This window comes from Scyliorhinus canicula, chromosome 8 (genome assembly GCF_902713615.1).
Source record: "Scyliorhinus canicula chromosome 8, sScyCan1.1, whole genome shotgun sequence".
NCBI lineage: Eukaryota > Metazoa > Chordata > Chondrichthyes > Carcharhiniformes > Scyliorhinidae > Scyliorhinus > Scyliorhinus canicula.
Genome location: NC_052153.1, coordinates 91,128,912 through 91,149,130, shown reverse-complemented (window position 1 = coordinate 91,149,130; position 20,219 = coordinate 91,128,912). Strand labels below are relative to the sequence as shown.

Genomic DNA, 20,219 nt, shown 5'->3' with positions numbered 1-20,219 from the left:
AGATAGGGTGGACAGCGAGAGCCTTCTCCCGCAGATGGAGGTGGCTAGCACGAGGGGACATAGCCTGAAATTGAGGGGTAATAGATATAGGACAGAGGTCAGAGGTGGGTTTTTTACGCAAAGAGTGGTGAGGCCGTGGAATGCCCTACCTGCAACAGTAGTGAACACGCCAACATTGAGGGCATTTAAAAATTTATTGGATAAGCATATGGATGATAAGGGCATAGTGTAGGTTAGATGGCCTTTAGATTTTTTCCATGTCGGTGCAACATCGAGGGCCGAAGGGCCTGTACTGCGCTGTATCGTTCTATGTTCTATGTTCTAAGTGGAACAGGTGATGACGACTCTCCCGACTCCACCATGCTCTCCATGCTGATCGTGGCCGCGTCGGTTACTGCGCCATATGGATCCCTTTCCTCTTGAGCCAAGGCTTTACTTGACATTTACTGGGTGTTGTGACCCACCGACATTCCACTTTGGGGGAGACACCAACTCCCTCCAATTATTTTGCACTATTTACAAACAAAGCAGCCATTAACTGGGTTGAAAGATCCAAAACCAAAGCCTTCAATCAGGAGCCACCTTGTGTGAGACCGATCAGCTCATAGCTGCCACCAGAGGTTGTGAGGATGTACAGATGAGGAAGCTGTGAGCTTTGGTGAGCTTGCAATGACCATTTATCCCCAGAAATGGAGATAGGGAAGTCAAGGAAAGGAAAAGGAAGTGTCAGAAGTGGACCATAGGAAGGTGAGAGAATGTTGAAAATTGGAAGAAAAATGTATTAATTTTTCTAGTTCCAGGTGAAATCAGCAAATGGCACCAATACAGTAATTAATGTATTAAGAATAGAGGGGGCCTGTGTATCCGCACAAAGAGGCAGACATAACTATGGCCCATGTTGGTACCCATAGCCACACCTTTTATTTGGAGGAAGTGAGACAAGTGAAATGAGAGAACAAATTCAGCCAGGTCAAGGAGGCTGGTGGTGAATGGGTATGGGGGACTCTTTGGCCCTCCATTCAAGGAACAAGTGAAGAGATCTTGGACTGTCCTGGTGGGAGGTAGAGGTGTCAAGCGATTGGACATCAATAGTGCAGAACTTATGGATAGGGCCAGAAAACTGAAGTTGTTCGAATGATGCAGGGTGTCAGCAGAATCTCAAATTTGTGTGGGAAGGGACTGGGCAAGAGAAAAAAAATTAAGTTAAGATAGGAAGACATAAGTTCAGTGTGGCAGGAACAGGCTGGAGAAATGGGTCTATCGGGACAATCAATCCTCTTTGTGGATTTTGGGAAGAAGGTAGAAGCAAAATGTTCGGGATTGTGGGGAAAATAAGGTGAGAAGCTGTGGAGGGAAGATCTCCAGAGGAGATGGGGTCAGTCACTGACCCCATGTTCAGTGGTGATGACCATGGTCCGGGGGAGGTAGGAAGAAATATCTTGAGAGTTGGCACGCAGCCTCTGTAAGGTAGAGAAGTCAATATGTCAGACAGCAATAACACTACACTTGAGTAAGTTTGATAACAAAGTCAGGATTAGACCTGAGACAGTAGAGTGCAGCAATTTCAGTGGGAAACAGGTTAGAGGGGATGAAGGGGCAAAGAAATTTCACACCTAGTTCTCAATGGGAATATTAAGAATAGCTAAGAGGCCAGAGGCATGGATGCAGGTGGAGAAAGAGTATTGGAGATGGATGCAAGAGTTCATGACGCAACAGAGAGTCCAGGTGGAGGGTGAGTATTAGAGACAGGTGAAATTAGCCATTAAGCGAGGGAAGGAATCCTGCCCATGGAAGAGAGCACAGAGGCGACAGGAGTTCAGTATTGTGCCAAGCCTGAAATTCCTTGAAGTGAGGGCATAGGGGGATGAAACTGAATTGTTTTACGAGCACGGATCGCTCCGCATCAGAGAGGGGAAGGCCAGAGTACATGGTGAATATACTGCAAAAAGTGCAATTGGAAGAAAGAGATGAGGTCAGGGGAACAGAAGAAGTGGAAGGATCTGCAGGGGCATCAGTACCCATACATCGTTGGAGCTGGTTTTTCATAATACCTGAAAGAAAGAGAAAAAGTTTCTTGTTAAGGCATCAGAGACAGGTAGAACTTCTCCAAGAAAGGCATTTCTGGTAGTGAAGTAAAATACTGTGCATGCTGAAGATCTGAATTTTTAAAAATGTGGAAAAACCCAGTTGGTCTGGCAGCACCTGTTGAGAGAGAAATAGAGTTAATATTTCGAGTCTTTCTTCAGAACTAAAGAGTGGTACAATATGCTGCGTTTTATGCTGTTGAAAATCAAGGGCAGATGGAACATAAGGAAGATACGGCATAGGTTAGAGGGAGGGGACATCAAGTGCTAAAGATTTCATATGACATAAAACAAAGGAAGTTGTAATGGTAGTAGTAACAAAACAAAAGCATACTGCAGAGAAGCTGTTAATAGCAGAATAAAGGTAAGCTCTATCTGAAGGTGAAAACAGGAACACAAGATTCAAAGTAGCACTTAGGTAGAAATCATCATACAAGATAGAGATCTTGGTCTTAAGTTGTTGAACTCAATGATGAGTTCAGAAGTCTGTAAAGTGCCTAATCTAAAGATGAGATGCTGTTCTTCCAGCTTTAATTGGGATTCACTGGATCACTGCAGCAGGCCAGGGACAGAAATTAGAGCTTGAATGCAAGGTGGTGAATTGAAATGGCAAGCAACCGGAAGGTTGAGGCTATGTTTGCAGGAAGGTTGTTCCTCATGTTGCCATTGCTTCTTCTGATAGTTACTTTGGTTCTCAATCCTTCCACTGAGTACAGTTTTTCTCTATCCTGAGCCCTCAGATTTTGAATGCCACTATCAAATCTGCTCTCAACCTTCTCTTCCTTTGTCAGTGAAATTCCTCATCCCTATCATTCTTGTGAATCTTTTCTCCACTGTTCTATAAACACTTTCACATCTCTTCTTCTTCCCCCCCGGCCGGCTATTCTTCCTCTTGTTCGTTGGCCACAAACAGGTCCCGGAAAAATTGGATGAATGGCTCCCACGTTCTGTGGAAGCCGTCGTCTGACCCTCGGATGGCGAATTTGATTTTCTCCATTTGGAGAGATTCCGAGAGGTCGGACAGCCAGTCTGCAGCTTTGGGTGGTGCTGCTGACTGCCAGCCGAACAGGATTCTATGGCGGGTGATCAGGGAGGCAAAGGCAAGGGCGTCCACCCTCCTCCCCAGGAATAGATCTGGCTGGTCTGAAACCCCGAAGACCTCCATTTTCAGGCATGGCTCTACCCTCATCCCCACCACTTTGGACATTGCCTCGAAGAAGGCTGTCCAGTACCCTGCAAGTCTGGACAAGACCAAAACATGTGGGCGTGGTTGGCCGGGCCTCCTTGGCACCGTTCACATCTATACTCCACCTCTGGGAAGAACCTACTCACACGGGTTCTTGTTAAGTGGGCTCTATGCACCACTTTTAGGTTGTCAGGCTGAGCCATGCGCACGTGGAGGTGGTGTTGACCCTGTGCAGTGCTTCGCAGAGTCCCCACCCTATTTCAATCCCCAGGTCCTCCTCCCATTTCTTTCTTGTTGCGTCCAGTACGGTGTCGGCCCTCTCTACCAGTCAGTCATACATGTCGCTACAGTTTCCTTTATCTAGTATGCTTGCGTCCAGCAACTCTTCCAATAATGTCTGTCGTGGTGCTTGTGGGTGCGTCCTTGTCTCCTTTCATAGGAAGTTTTTGAGTTGTGGATACCTTAGCTTGTTCCCCCTGGCTAGCTGGAATTTCTCTGTCAGTTCGACAAGTGTTGCGATCCTGCCACCCGTGTATAGGTCGCTGACTGTCAGTGTCCCTCCGTCCTGCCCCCATCTTTTGAAGGTGGCGTCAGTCAGTGCTGGTGTGAACCTATGGTTGTTACAGATGGGAGCTTTGTCCGACATTTTGGTCAGGCCAAATTGCTGCTGTAGTTGGTTCCAGGATTGGAGGGTGGATATCACTACCGGGCTGCTGGAGTGTTTTTTGGGTGGGGATGGGACTGCTGCCGTTCCCCCATGCAGGAAGCCTCTTCCGCGCACACCCACTCGGCTTGTGGCTCCTTGATCCACCCCCTTATTCGCTCGGCCGTTACCGCCCAGTGGTAGAATTGTAGGTTTGGGAGGGCTAGCCCCCCCGCCCCACCCCGGATCCCCCCCCCCCCCCTTCCCATACGAACACCATGATTACTTTGCCCAGTGCATTGAAAAAGGCCTTGGGGATGTAGATCGGAATGGATCTAAGTAGGAGAGAGGTACCTGGGCAGTACGTTAATTTTGATCGTCTGGACTCTCCCCGCAAGGGAGAGTGGGAGTGTGTTCCATCTTTCACTTCCTCCGTCTGACTGGTGAGGTTCCATTTGTGGACCCCTTTCCAGTCATGGGCTATTTGGAGCCCCAGGTAGCGGAATTTGTGTCGGGATTGTTTAAATGGCAGTCCCATTAGTGCTCCCCCCGCTACTTGTGGGTGTACCGGGAATATCTCGCTTTTGCTCATGTTGAGTTTTAGCCCGGGAAGGTGCCAAATTCTTTCAGGAGCGCGATTATTCCGTCCATGCTGCTTTGTGGGTCCGAAATATAGAGTAGCAGGTCATCTGCATAGAGTGAGACTCTGTGCTCTCTGCCACCCCTTCGGATCCCCCTCCAGCTTTTTGCTGCTCTCAGCGCGATTGCTAGTGATTCGATCGCTAGAGCGAACAGCAGCGGGGACAATGGGCATCCTTGTCTGGTGCCCCTGTGCAGCTGGAAGTATCGGGAGTTGGTGTTGTTGGTCTGTACGCTCGCCTTGGGGGCGTTGTATAGGAGCTTTACCCAGGAGGTGAACCCTGTTCCAAGCCCGAAGCGCTCCAGTACCTCTGAGGTATTTCCATTCGACTCTGTCGAAGGCCTTTTCTGCGTTTTCCTGTGGTGTTCTCTCCCCAGAGGGGGTCATTATCACGTTCAGCAGGCGCCTGATGTTCAAGGTAAACTGTCTATCTTTGACAAAGCCCGTCTGGTCCTTTGCGACAACCTCTAGTACACAATCTTCTAGCCTATTGGCTAAGATTTTGGCCAGTATTTTGGCATCTGAGTTCAGCAGTGATATGGGTCTGTATGATCCACATTCCGTTGGGTCTTTGTCTTTCTTAGGTATCAGCGAGATTGAGGCCTGTACGAGCGTGGGTGGCAGTGTGCCCCTTGCTAGCGAGTCTGTGAACATCTCCTGCAGGTGTGGGGCCAGTGCTGTTGCAAAGTTTTTGTAGAAGTCCGCCGGTAACCTGTCTCGTCCCGGTGCCTTCCCTGCCTGCAAATGAAATATGAAAATTGCTTATTGTCACAAGTAGGCTTCAAATGAAGTTACTATGAAAAGCCCCTAGTCACCACATTCCGGCGCCTGTTTGGCGAGGCTGGTACGGGAATTGAACCGTGCTGCTGGCCTGCCTTGGTCTGCTTTAAAAGCCAGCGATTTAGCCCAGTGTGCTAAACCAGCCCCTCGTACTCTGCATGGAGCTAATACTGTCCATGATCTCTCCCAGTGCTAGTGGTGCTTCCAGGCTCCGTTTTCTGCCCTCCCCCACGACTGGAATGTCCAGTCCATCAAGGAACCGTTTCATCCCGGACTACCCATTGGGGGCTCTGAGGTGTACAGTCGTTGGTAGAAGGCCTTGATGTTTTTGTTGTTCCTTTCTGGTTCTGTTTCTTATGTGCCTCTGGTATCCCTGATTTGTGCAATTTCTCTGGTGGCTGCCTGCTTACTCAGCTGGTGTGCCAACAGGCTGCTGGCTTTATCTCCGAGTTCGTATAGGGTTCCACGTGCCTGGCGGAGTTGGTGCACTGCTTTCCTGGTGGAGAGCAGATCAAAGTTCCTTTGTCGCTCTTTCCTCTCCGCAAGGAGTCCTACGGTCGGTGCCTCGGAGTATTTACGGTCTACCTCCAGTATGGAGTCGACCAGCTGCTGCCTCGCCGCCCTTTCCTCTCTATCTCTTCACGCTTTGAAATGATGATTTCCGCTCTTAGTACAGCCTTTAGCGCTTCCCAGAGCGTGTTCTCCGTGTACTCTGCTATGGCCCGCGATATCTTTTCGTTGAAGGCCTTATGCATGAGGAGGTGGAGTTGGCCCTGTTCAATGCTTTGCTCCAGAGTCCCCATCCTATTTCCGTCCCTCGCTCTTCCTCCCATTTTTCCCGAGTTTTGTCCAGCAGCTCAATTGCCAGGGCGAACAGAAGTGGGGACTGCGGGCATCCCTGCTTTGTGCCTTTCTCAAAGTCATCCATATAGGTCCCCATAATTTCCCCTCTTCAAACTGTCCACGTCTAGTAACTCCAGCATTGTGCTTTTCGGGGTTCGTGGGTATACACCTGGTCCTGAGCTCCAGTGGCCTACGCGTCAAGGGCCATGACCCCCACTGACCAATGATATGCTCAAATAGAGAAAGAATGCCTGGGCCTTCTCACTGGCATCGTGAAATTCCACGATTATGTCTATGGTCACAACCTTTACAGTAGAGACGGACCACAGACCCTAGTGCACATTATACACAAGGACTTAAATGACATGACGCCCAGGCTCCAGCGCTTTCTCCTTCGACTCCGCAGGTATGATTTTGAACAGGTTTACACGCCTGGAAAGGAGCTAATCACCGCGGATGCCCTGTCACGTGCCATCACCTTGCCATGTGAGCAGGTAGACTTCATATATGACATTGAGGCTTAGAGGCAACTGTGTGCCAGCACCCTCTCGACATCCGACGAATGACTCATCATTCGAGAAGAGACCGCCAAGGACCCTCTTCTGCGAGAAGAGACCGCCAAGGACCCTCTTCTGCGAGAAAAAACCGCCAAGGACCCTCTTCTGCAGCAGGTCATACATCACCTCACGAATGGCTGGCAGAAAGGGCAATGCCCCCAGTGCTATAATGTAAAGGATGACCTAACTATCGTCGAGGGGATCCTCCTGAAATTGGATTGCATCGTCATTCCGCGCAGCCTCCAGAGCTTGGGGCTCACGCAAATACATGAGGGTCACCTCGGTATTGAGAAGTGCAGGCGCAGGGCCCAGCAGACTGTCTATTGGCCCGGCATCAATGAGGATATATCAAACATGGTCCTCAATTGTGCGACCTGCACAGGTTGTGCACGGGTGCATATTATGACATCCCTTTTTTTAAAAATGTTGTGGGCTGCTTAGAGCATATCCGACATATTTACAAAAGTAACCATTTACAGCAATTGATGAGTGACTGCAAATGTACATGTAAGGTGTCTAGCATGCAGAAACATAACAGTATATATACAAAGGAACTATTTATAAATCCAGTCGTTGGGGCTGTTGTCGGATTCTTGTGGGCTGCCTGAGAGTTGGAGATGGGGATGATGGTGTCTTGACCGGTTGGCATGCAGCCAGATTGGTGGCCTCGTGGAGCGAGGTGTCCGGATAAGGCGTAACGACATCTGGGAATGTGAGATCCGGTGGTGGGCAGGCAAGTTTGCGTAGTGCCCTTCTGTTGCGCCTGACAATGGAGCCATCAGCCATGCGAACCACAAACGACCTGGGAGCAGCCTGTTGAACAACAACAGCTGGAGCTGACCAGCCTCCACCAGGCAACTTGATGCGAACACCGTCCTTTGGAGAGAGCATGGGCAGATCAGTAGCATGAGCATGATATGTCAGCTTTTACCGGGTTCTGATTTGCTGCATCATTTACAGCACTGGAAGGTGATCCAGGTCAGGTACATGAATGGCTGGAACAGTCGTCCGCAGGTTACAATTCATAAGGAGTTGTGCCGGAGACATACCGTTGGACAGAGGGGTTGCCCTGTACGCTAGAAGAGCAAGATTAAAGTCAGGAGCTGAGTCCGCAGCCTTACAGGGCATTTGGTTCACAATATGGACCCCTTTTTCGACCTTCCCATTAGATTGCGGGTAATGCGGGTTCGAGGTGATGTGCTGGAACTGGTATTGATTTGTGAAGTTGGACCATTCTTGACTAGAAACAGGGACCATTGGCGCTCATGACCGTGAGCAGGATTCCATGCCTGGAAAATGCCTCCTTGCAGGCCTTTATGACAGTCCTGTATGTTAGATCAGACAGTTTCACTACCTTGGGGTAACTGGAGAAGTAATCAATTATCAGGACATAGTCACACCCGTTGGCATGAAAAAGGTCAACTCCTACCTTAGACCATGGAGAAGTCACAATCTCGTGCTGCTGGCTGACCCAGTCAGTTTGTTCTGTCACCTTGAATATTACACCCTGATCTTGGCATTCCTGCAGCTGCGCCTTTAGACGGTCCTTTAGGGGCGCCGGCACCCGGCGTGGCGCATGGATGACAGGCATGGCATCAGGCTAAGCAGAATTTTATAGGGGTAGGGCAGCGTTCCCATCCCACTGAACACATCCGGGTATTGCAATAGTAGCTCCTCAATATCGGCCTGAAGAGTGCTATTGGCAGAGGACATGGCATGTACACGCTGGAAGAGATGGTGACAGGACCCTAACGCAGTGATGGCATTTCTATTGTAGTCGAGCAACTGGCAGGTCGGCGGAAGAATTGTTGGCTGCCTTTGGATACGAGCAAGATCTGCTTGGGATATTAGATTGGCCGAAGCACCGGTGTCCAGCTTGAACCGGATGCGACAATGGTTGACTTGTACTGTGGCACGCCACTTGTCCGCATAATCCACATTGAGGATGGGTGTGTGTGTTGCTGAATGCGAGGAGACCTTGTCATGCATGGTGATGATGCCCACTCGATATGAGGACTATGGGCAGTTGTTCTCTGGATCTGTGATGGGGTCAGGTTCCAAATCCAGCAGCCTTAGCTGCACACTTCGAACGCGTCTGCGTTGGAATTGGGATCGCTGGCCCCTGTCGGAGGTGCAGACCTGCACAAAGCCACATAATAGTCAGGCTTCTTGCAGTTGAGACATCGCCTGCCTCTTGCAGGGCATTGCCGCTTTAAATGGGTGGTGCCGCAGTTGGGGCATGTCATCACGTCAACGTGACGCTCGGTGCATCGTCGCACATGTGCAATGCGGTCAACCATTGCTCGCAGCTGCGCAGTTTAGTCTTCGGCCGCTTCGTTCTCCTGACCGTGATGCGCATGCGTGGGACCCCTGGAAAAGCGCGCAAAATGGCCGCGCTCATCGATGCTCAGGTGCCGCATTCGGGCGATGGCCTGTACACCCTCAGCCTCGTGGGAGGCAAGTTGGTCCTGCTCTGCCGATTTAAGGCGGGAACAGCGACTTTTCACCTGTTCGTGGACTTTGCACTCTCGATGGCTACTGGCAGGGTCATATTTTTTTATTTTTAGGAGCTGCTCCTGCAGGGCATCGGAGTGGCCACCAAACACGATCTGATCCCTGATGAGGGAATCAGCGGTGTCTCCGTAGTTGCAGGATTGCGCTAGAATGCGAAGATGTGTGAGAAAATACTGGAAAGGCTCATCCTTACCCTGAAGGCTCTGCTGGAAGACATGGGGCGCGATCCTCCGCAACCACGATGGGCGGGAGAATAGCGGGAGGTCCACTCCTGCACCTCCCTCTATTCTCCAACCCCTCCCCCCAAAATGGCATGTCCGGTTTTGCGACACGCCGCTCGGAGAAACGCGGGCCACTGTTTTTCACGGCGGCCCGCGATTCTCCGGCCCGAATGGGCCGAGCGGCCTGCCGTTCCCGACCAGTTCACGACGGCGGCAACCACACCTGGTCGCTGCCGTTGTGAACATGGCGTGCCAGGTAAGTGTGGGGCCTGTGGGGGGCGGATCGGGTATCGAGCACCATGACCGTGCTCGGGAGGGGACGGGCCCGCAATCGGTGCCCTCCGATCGTCGGGCCGGCATCTCAAGGGGACGCACTCTTTCCCCCTTGCCGCCCCGCAAGATTAAGCCGCCACGTCTTGCGGGGCGGCTGAGGGGAAAGACGGCAACCGCTCATGCGCGGGTTTGAGCTGTCCAACCCGTGCATGCGCAGCTGACGTCATTAGGTGCCGCCGTGGCGTCATTCTTGGCGCGCCGGGCCTTGAAGCCAGGGACAAGGCCCGGCGGCCGGGTTTCCTGGTACAGCCCTCCTATCCCCCGGGGAGGGGAGAATAGGGGGCCGGGACGGCGTCGGGCCTTGCAGAGAATTCCACCCATAGTGCTCAAAGCTTTCATTCGTTTCGACCTCCGTGACTGTCGAATTTGGCTAAGAAGGTCTGGAACTTGGTCTTGTCCTCACCGTCGGCAAAAGTGAGCGAATTGAAGATTTGGATGGCCTGGTCCCCTGCAGTCGACAGTAGCAGCGCGATTTTTCGGGCATTGGACGCACTTTCGAGGCCAGAGGCCTCAATGTACAAACTGAATCTCTGCTTGAAGACCCGCCAGTTGGCGTCCCGGAGATCCGGAGCTGTGGAGGTGCCTGGACCTTTTCCATGCCGCTGGAAGGCAGTTGCTGGTCATCAGGGAATTTTCGAAGGTAAATTACTTAGCAGCAGTAGCCACTTCTGGTATCATGTTGTGTTATTCACCCTGGGGTAACACGGACTGCAACACGATGCAGTTAAACGATAAAGCATACACCAAACGTAGGCGTTGGTTCAATAAGATTTATTGAACTTCAGTAACGAAGCATAGATCTGCCTTTGGGTTGACTCTCTACTACTCTAAGTAAACTAACTCTAACGTTAGGTGGATTGGCCATGATAAATTGCCCTTAGTGTGCAAAGGGGTAGGAGGATATATTGGGTTAAGGGGTAAGGGTGGAAGTGAGAGCTTAAGTGGGTCGGTGCAGACTCGATGGGCCAAATGGCCTCCTTCTGCACTGTATGTTCTATGTTAACTATCTAGACCAGGCTAGCTCTGATCAACATGCAGAAGGTGTTGAATGATTTGTACAACCTGACTGTCACTACAGTTATCACCAGTGGAAAGAGGCAGAGTGCTGATACCTCGTGTGTTTTATAGTTGGAAGCCCCCCTCTGGTGTTCTGTCTGGAGATTGGTCGTGTTCTGTTCCGTATGTTGATAGGCTCACATGGGTGCCTGTCACTGTCTGCTTTTACCTCATGATGTGCATGGGTGCATATTATGACACAGGCTATCTTAAATGGTAGACCCCCCCCCCCCCGGGTTCAGCGGGAAAACATTGCTTTTGCCCAGGTTGAATTTGTAGCCTGAGAAGGCTCCAAACTCTCCCAGGAGCTTCATGATTTCTTTCCTGCTGCTTTGCGGGTCCAAGATGTAAAGGAGCAGGTCATCCACATAGAGTGAGACTCTGTGCTATCTGCCCTGGCCCCTTCGGATTCCCTTCCAACTTCTTGCCGCACTCGGGGCGATCACTAGCGGCTCGATTGCCAGGGCGAACAGGAGCGGGGACAGTGGGCGTCCCTACCTTGTGCCTCTGTGCGGCTTGAAGTATTCAGAGGTGGTGGCATTGGTCCGTACTCTCGCCTTGGGAGCATCGTATAGAAGTTTCACCCATGAGGTGAACCCTGTCTCTAGTGCAAACCACTCTTGTAACTCAATGAGCTTTTTCATCTTTTCACCTTCTACCCCCCCCCCCCCCCCATCCTACCACGTGTCCCCCCCCCACTCCACCAGACACTCTCTCTCCCCAGTGAGAGATGTGTCATAGCCCCCCATCTCTCTCATACTTCCTAGCGCTAGCTTTCCTGCTGGTGTAGCCCTCCCCCTCGGGTCATCCTGACCTGCTCCTACCTCGCTCTGTTAGTTTTCCTACTGTCTCCTTCTCAACCCCTCCTACGCGCTGCTGCCCTCCCCCACATCCTCCCCCTCCTATGAGCTGGTTCCCTGTTCATAGTGAGGTGATGCCTGCGCAAAATTGTCAATTTCTTCCTTTTATTCTCTCTGTGTCTTCCTCACTGCTACCTCTCTTGCTGCCTGTCCAGACCATTCTTACGGACAAACTTGTCCACCTCTGCCAGGCAATAAAATAATGTTCTTTGCCCTGGTAAATTACCTACATCCTGACTAGAATAACATCCCAAAATGACCTTGCTCGTGTACGGTGTCGCCTGTGTGTGGTTAGATTCGGCCCTTCACTTTGCCACGCCTGCCCCCATGTCCTGATAATGTCCCTCCCAGTTATAAGTTTTCAATTGTAAAGCCCAGCAAAGGATCCTTTCTCGGTCCTGATATTTGTGCAGCTTGGCTATTATCACCCTCGAAGAGACCTGTGAGCCCTGCACCTCTGGTAGTTTGGGGAAACTGTCCTTCCCGACCACATTGGCCAGCATTTGAGCCTTGTCATCAGTTGGGTCTCTGCCCTTGATCCCCTCTGGCAGGCCCACTAACCAAATATTCTGCCTCCTTTTTTTTGTACAATATTTTTTTAATTCTCCTTTTTCACATTTTCTCCCAAATTTACAACCAACAATAAACAATAATCAGTAACGAATGTAATGTCAATCCCCATATCAATAACAACAATCCCATCCTCCCACCAAACCCCAGACATTAGCCCGCATGTTAACATAGACAAATGACAACAAGGAATCAGGAATCACCCATCCCAGTGTTCGATGTGGTCCAGTTCTCAAAAGTGCATAATGAATAACGGCCATGAATTGTAGAACCCCTTCACCCCTTCATCCTTCCCCTCAGTTCAAAATTTGACTTTTTCAAGCGTCAAGAATGCCACGCCAGGGCAAAGGGTGGAGAGGTTGATCTCCACCCTAACAGGATCCACCTTCGGGCGATCAACAAGGAGAAGGCTAAAACATCTGCTTCATCTGTATTCCTTTCTGGCAAAGTCTCGAACCTGCATGTATCTAAATAGTTCCCCCTGCTCCAGCCCATTCTTCGCTTCCAGCTTCTTCAATCCCGCAAAACAACCTCCAAGAAACAAATCTTTTAGTGTCCTAGTTCCTTTCTCCTCCCATCTCTGAAAATTTCCATCCCACTTTCCTGGCTCAAATCTATGGTTCCCCCGAATCGGCATTTCCCTTGACCCTGCCACCAACCCGAAGTGCTGTCAAAACTGCCTCCAAATTCTCAACTAAGCTATTACTACCGGACTCCCGGAGTATCTCCGCTGGGCCGTAGGGAGCGGTGCTGTCGCTAGCGCCTTCAATCCCGAAATCCTCACCAAACTCTCCTCCATTCTGACCCATTGGGAGTCAACCCCTCTGCCCCAGCTCCGGACCTTCTCCACATTTGTCACCCAATAATAATACATCAGGTTCGGAAGACCCAAACCCCCTGCCTGCCTTCCTCTCTGTAGTAGCACCTTTTTAATTCTGACCACTTTCCCTCCCCATTTAAACGAGGTAATCATCCCATCAATCTCTCTAAAGAATGCCTTTGGCAGGAAAATCGGCAGGCATTGGAAAATAAACAGGAATCGCAGGAGCACATTCATTTTAACCGCCTGTACCCCACCCGCCAGTGACAGAGAGAGACCATCCCACCTTGCCAGATCAGCTTTCACCCTCCCCACCATACTAGAAATGTTATACCTACGGAGCTCCCCCCAATCTTGAGCAACCTGCACCCCCAAGTATCTAAAGTGAGTCCCTGCCTTACGGAATGGCACCCCCCCCCCAACCACCCCTGTCCCCACTCCTGGTCCCACCCCTGGTCGAGGCACCACAAAATATTCACTCTTGTCTAGATTTAATTTGTACCCCGAGAAAGACCCAAACTCCCGAAGCAGCTTCACTATTCCCCCTATTGGCACACACTGTTCCGACACATATAATAACAAGTCACCGGCATATAAGGACACCCTATGCTCTAACCCCCCCACCCCCCACCCGCACTATCCCTTTTCATACCCCCAAACTTCTTAATGCGTGGCCAATGGCTCAATCGCGAGTGCAAACAGCAGGGCGGACATAGGACATCCCTGCCTAGTCCCACGGTGGCGAGGAAAGTATTCTGAGTTGATGTTATTTGTGCGAACACTGGCCCTCGGCATTTCCCAGTACACAAATCTGCGTCCAATTCCAAACCGCTCCAGAACTGCCATCAAGTACCTCCATTCTACCCGGTCAAACGCTTTCTCGGCGTCCAATGCCACAACCACCTCTGTTTCCTTCCCCTCCGCCAGTACCATAACCACATTCAATACCCTGCTAATGTTCGAAAAGAGCTGCCTCCCTCTCACAAACCCCGTCTGATCTGCACCTATCACTTCGGGAGGCACTCCTCTGGCCTACCTGCCAGTACCTTTGTCAATATCTTTGGGTTCACGTTTCAAAGTGATATGGGCCTATACGACCCACACTCCGTTGGATCCTTATATTAAGTAACAGGGAAATCGTTGCCTGCCCCAAAGTTTGTGCTAACACCCCCTTCCCTATTACCTCCTCAAACATCCCCCACCAACAGCGGTACCAGCTTATTTTTGAATTTTTTATAATATTTCACCGGAAACCCATCCGGCCCTGCCACCTTCCCCGACTGCATCCTCCCAATCGCACCTTTTATCTTCTGCTCCACTATCGCCCCTCTAATGTAGCCCTGTCCCCCTCCCCTAACCTGGGGTACTCCAGCCCAATATTCTGCCTCCTGACCAACCCTCTGGTGACAGGATAGCAAAGGCAAGAGCCCATGGGATCTAAGGAAATTTGGCCAATTAGATCCAGAATTTGCAGTGTGGCAGGAAGCAGAGAGTGATGGTTGAGGGGTGTTTTAATGACTGGAAGCCTCTGTCCAGTGCGGTCCTGCAGGCTTCAGTGTATTGTTTGTGGTTTATATAAATGATTTAGACATAGATTTTGGAGGGTTGATCTGTAAGGACATGGACGATATGAAAATTGATGGGGTGGTAAATAGTGAGGAGGATAGCCTTTGATTACAGGAAGATATAGACGGGCTGGTCAGTTGGGTTGATCGGGGGCAAAGTGAATTCAATCTGGGTAAGTGTGAGGTGATGCACGTGGGCAGGACAAACAAGGCAAAGGAATACATGATGAACAGCAGAACCCTGGGAAGCACCAAGGATCAGAGGGACCTTGGTGTCCATGTCCACCATTCCCTTAAGGTAGCAGGGCAGGTAGATACAGTGGTTCAGAAGGCATATGGTACACCTTGCTTTTATTATCCGAGACGTAGAGTTTAAGAGTAGGGAGGTTATTCTGGTTCTGTATAAAACATTAGTTAGGCCACAGCTAGTGTATTATGTGCAGTTCTGGAATCCAGATTATGGGACGGATGTGAAAGCACTTGAAAGGGGGCAAAGGGGACTTCCGGTTGCGGCTATGACCAGCTAAGTCGCACGTTTGGCTGCTCCTGCTACAAAGGTGTTTTCGGGCCGATTGGAGGGCCCCAACGGCGCTGTAAGGACAATCCCGGTGGGGGAAGGCTCCCTGAAGGGAACCAGACCAACTTTATGGTCGGTACCCGGAGTGGGGTGGTAAAGAAAGCAACAGCAGCTCCCAAAAAAAGCGGGGGAAGAAGACCAAAATGGCGGCCGGTGGCGCACCCGAGGAATGGAGGAAATGGGCGGAGGAGCAGCAGGCCGCTCTCCTGCGCTTCTTTACGGAGCTGAAAATGGAGCTCTTGGAGTCAATGAATGCGACGACTATCAGGCTGATGGGTGCCCAGGCGACCCAAGAGGCGTCGATTCGGGAGCTCAGCAGGAGATGACTGCGAGGGAGGAGGAGGCCACGGTCCTCGTGGGAAAGGTAGAGGTGCACGAGGCACTCCACCTGAAATGGCAGAGCCGTTTTGAGGAGCTGGATACCCGAATGAGGCGGAAGAACCTGAGGATCTTGGGCCTGGCAGAAGGCCTGGAGGGGTCAGACCTCCCGGGATATGTAGCAGAAATGCTGAGCTCCCTGATGGGGGCAGGGGCCGTCCCTTCGCCCCTGGAGCTGGAAGAGGCCTACAGGGTCATGGCTAGGAGGCCAAGAGCAAATGAGCCCCCGAGGGCGGTGCTGGTACGGTTCCAGCGACTCAGCGACCGTGAGAGAGTGCTGGAGTGGGCCAAGAGGGAAAGGAGCAGCAAGTGGGAGAATTCGACGGTGAGGGTCTACCAGGACTGGAGTGCGGAGGTGGCAAAGCGGCGGGCCCGGTACAACCGGACGAAGGCGGTGCTACATGCAAAACGGATCAGGTTCGGAATGCTGCAGCCAGCGCGCTTGTGGGTCACCTACAGGAACCAACACCACTATTTTGAGTCCCCAGAGGAGGCGTGGGCCTTTGTACAGGAAGAGAAACTGGACTCGAATTAGACCCAGGGGATACTTGGCGGCCGTAGCCGCTCGGGTACTTTCAGCTGAATTCTTTTTTGGATTTTGAACTCTTGCTGTGGTTTTTCTTCTGATGTTTTTTCCCCCCTTTGCCAACTTCCCTTAGTTATTGTTATTGTGGTTATTCATGGTTATTTATGGTTATTTATGCTGTTTGGTAGAGGGCGACTGTTAAGTACATTGTTATTTGTTATCTATCTGAAATTGATAATGTTAAGTTGGGGAGGCGGGACGGGGGGAGAGCAGATCGGGGATATGGGCTCCTAGGGGGGGTTCTTTACAGGCATGGACGGGGACGGGGTGGAACTGAAGATGGTGGGGTGTGGCAGGGCAAAGCGCGGGCTTTCCTCTGTTTTCCCGCGCGCGGGGCAGAGGAGGGGGGAGGGGAGGAGTGCGGGGCGTGGCTAGCAATGGCGACCTTTCCCGCGCTGGAGCGGGGCCAGGGAGGAGTGGCAAGGGGGGGGTGGCCCCCCCCCCCCCCCCCCCCCCCCCCCCCCCCCAGCCGGGGGGAGCCGGAGTGTGGCAGGGGCAGCCGGGTCAGCGTGAACCAGCTGACTTACGGGAGTACGATGGAGGGTACATCGCGGCTAGGAGGGGTCCTAGCCTGGGGGGGGGGGGGGGGGGGGGTTAGGGAGGGACACCGGGTTGCTGCTGAAAAGACCAGAAACGGGAAGTGGAGGACTGGAGAGGTGGGGGGGGGGGGACATCGCCATGGGGAGCGGGTCAGAAGGGGAGGGTCGACCCGGGGCGAGCAGGGAACAGGACATGGCTAATCGGCAGGGAAGGGGCGGGTCGTCCCGCGACCCGGCTGATCACTTGGAACGTGAGGGGGTTGAATGGGCCGGTCAAGAGATCAAGGGTATTCTCACACCTGAAGGGACTGAAGGCTGATGTAGCAATGTTACAGGAGACACATTTGAAGGTAGTGGACCAGGTTCGCCTGAGAAGAGGGTGGGTGGGACAGGTGTTCCACTCTGGATTGGACGCAAAGAACCGGGGTGGTGGCGGATAAGGAGGGTAGGTATGTGATGGTGAAGGGTAAGCTGCAGGGGGAGAAAGTGGTGATGGTCAACGTATATGCCCCGAACTGGGATGACGCGGGTTTTATGAGGCGCCTATTGGTCCTCATTCCGGGACTGGAGGCAGGGGCTTGATCATGGGGGGGGACTTTAACACAGTGCTGGACCCCGGGCTAGACAAATCGGGCTCAAGGACCAAAAGGAGGCCGGCAGCGGCAGAAGTGCTGAGGGGTACATGGAGCAGATGGGAGGAGTAGACCCATGGAGGTTTGGTAGGCCGAGGGCGAGGGAGTATTCCTTTTTCTCCCACGTCCATAGAGTGTACTCCAGAATCGATTTCTTCGTGTTGAGCAGGGGCTGATCCCGAGGGTACGGGAAGCTGAGTACTCGGCCATTGCGATCTCTGATCATGCACCACATTGGGTGGATGTGGAAATGGGGGAGGCGCGGGACCAGCGCCCGCTGTGGCGGCTGGATGTGGGGCTGTTAGCGGACGACGAGGTGTGTAAAAGGGTCCGGAGCATTGAGAGCTATCTGGACTTGAATGACACGGGTGAGGTGCAGGTGGGGATGGTCTGGGAGGCCCTGAAGGCAGTGATCAGGGGAGAGCTGATCTCCATAAGGGCGCACAGAGAAAGAAAGGAGAGGCAGGAGAGGGAGAGGCTGGTGGGGGAGCTATTGGAAGTGGATAGGAGATATGCGGAGGCACCAGAGGAGGGGCTGCTGGAAGAACGGCGCAGCCTGCAGGTCAAGTTCGACCTGCTGACCACCAGGAAGGCAGAGACGCAGTGGAGAAGGGCACAGGGCGCGGTCTATGAGTATGGGGAAAAGGCGAGCAGGATGCTGGCACACCAGCTTCGCACGAGATGCGGCTAGGGAGATTGGGGGGAGTGAAGGAGAGGGGCGGGAAGGTAGTGCAGAAGGGGCAAGAAGTGAACGGGGTCTTCAGGGATTTTTACAAGGAGTTGTATCGGTCTGAGCCGCCGACGAGGAGAGGGGGAATGGAGGACTTCCTAAACAAATTGAGGTCCCAAGGGTCCAGGAGGGGCTGGTAGAAGGGCTGGGGGCGCCAATAGGGCTAGAGGAGCTAGTCAAGGGAATAGGTCAGATGCAAGCGGGGAAGGCGCCGGGGCCAGATGGGTTCCCGGTGGAATTCTATAAGAAAAATGTGGACTTGGTGGGACCGGTACTGGTACGAGCCTTTAATGAGGCGCGAGAGGGGGGGGTTCTGCCCCCGACAATGTCGCAGGCTCTGATCTCCCTGATATTGAAGCGGGATAAAGACCCCGTGCAGTGCGGGTCCTACAGGCCTATCTCGCTTCTGAACGTGGATGCCAAGTTGCTGGCAAAGATGCTGGCAGCTAGAATAGAGGATTGTGTGCCAGGGGTAATCCATGAGGACCAGACAGGGTTCGTGAAGGGGGCAGCTCAACACGAACGTGCGGAGATTGCTGAATGTAATTATGATGCCGGCAGTGGAGGGGGAGGCTGAGATAGTGGTAGCGCTGGACGCGGAGAAGGCATTCGATAGGGTGGAGTGGGAGTACCTGTGGGAGACGTTGGAACGGTTTGGGTTTGGGGAAGGGTTTATTAAGTGGGTGAAGTTGCTCTACTCGGCCCCGACGGCGAGTGTAGTGACAACGGGAGGAGGTCGGAGTACTTCGGCTCCACCGAGGGACCAGGCAGGGATGTCCCCTATCCCCCCTACTTTTCGCACTGGCGATTGAACCGTTGGCGATGGCACTGAGGGTTCAGGGGGGTGGAGAGGACTGACTAGGGGAGGGAGGAACATCGAGTATCGCTGTATGCGGATGATCTACTGCTGTACGTGGCAGACCCAAAGGGGGAATGCCGGAGATAATGGAACTATTAGCAGAGTTTGGGGACTTTTCGGGGTACAAACTGAATTTGGGCAAAAGCGAGGTTTTTGTGATACACCCGGGGGATCAGGGAGAGGGTATTGGGAGACTCCCCTTCAAGCGAGCAGGAAAGAGCTTTAGGTACTTAGGGGTGCAGGTGGCAAGGAACTGGGGGACCCTCCACAAGTTGAACTTTTCCAGGCTGGTGGAACAGATGGAGGAGGAATTTAAGAGGTGGGACATGGTACCGTTGTCGCTGGCGGGGGGGTGCAGTCAATCAAAATGACGGTCCTCCCAAGGTTCTTGTTTTTATTTCAGTGCTTGCCCATCTTCCTCCCTAGGGCCTTCTTCAAAAAGGTGACGAGTAGCATCATGAGCTACGTGTGGGCGCATGGCACCCCAAGGGTGAGAAGGGTCTTTTTGGAGCGGAGTAGGGACAGTGGAGGGCTGGCACTACCCAATCTCTCGGGGTATTACTGGGCGGCAAATGTGTCAATGGTGCGCAAGTGGATGATGGGAGGGGAGGGGGCAGCTTGGAAACGAATGGAGAGGGCGTCCTGTGGCAACACAAGCCTGGAGGCCCTAGTAACGGCACCATGGCCGCTCCCCCCCACGAGGTACACCACGACCCGGTGGTGGCGGCCACCCTCAAGATATGGGGGCAGTGGAGGCGACACAGGGGGAAATGGGAGGTCTGTTGGCGGCGCCAATAAGAGGGAACCATAGATTCATCCCGGGGAACATCGACGGGGGATTTCAGAGCTGGTACAGGGTGGGCATCGGCAGCTGAAGGACCTGTTTATAGAGGGGAGGTTTGCGAGCCTGGGAGGGCTGGAGGAGAAGTTTGAGCTCCCCCGGGGAAACATGTTCAGATATTTACAAGTGAAGGCATTTGCGAGGCGGCAGGTGGAGGGGTTCCCCCTGCTCCCCAGTAAGGGGCGAGTGATAGGGTGCTCTCGGGGTCTGGGTCGGAGGGGGAAGATATCAGACATCTACAAGATAATGCAGGAGGCGGAAGAAGCATCAGGGAGGAGCTGAAAGCCAAGTGGGAAGTGGAGCTGGAGAGCAGATAGAAGACGGGACGTGGGCGGATGCACTGGAGAAGGTCAATTCTTCCTCCTCGTGTGCGAGGCTGAGCCTCATTCAATTTAAGGTGCTGCA

At 52.5% G+C, this 20,219-nt stretch overlaps 1 protein-coding gene across 1 annotated transcript in view; it reads left to right on the top strand.

The window, feature by feature from the left end:
• Positions 1–20,219, top strand: part of vps13a (vacuolar protein sorting 13 homolog A) — a 634,190-nt gene that overhangs the window by 429,720 nt on the left and 184,251 nt on the right. Inside the window, 1 exon segment of the mRNA XM_038803880.1 lies at positions 7,978–8,060. Coding sequence (XP_038659808.1) covers positions 7,978–8,060 — 83 coding nt within the window.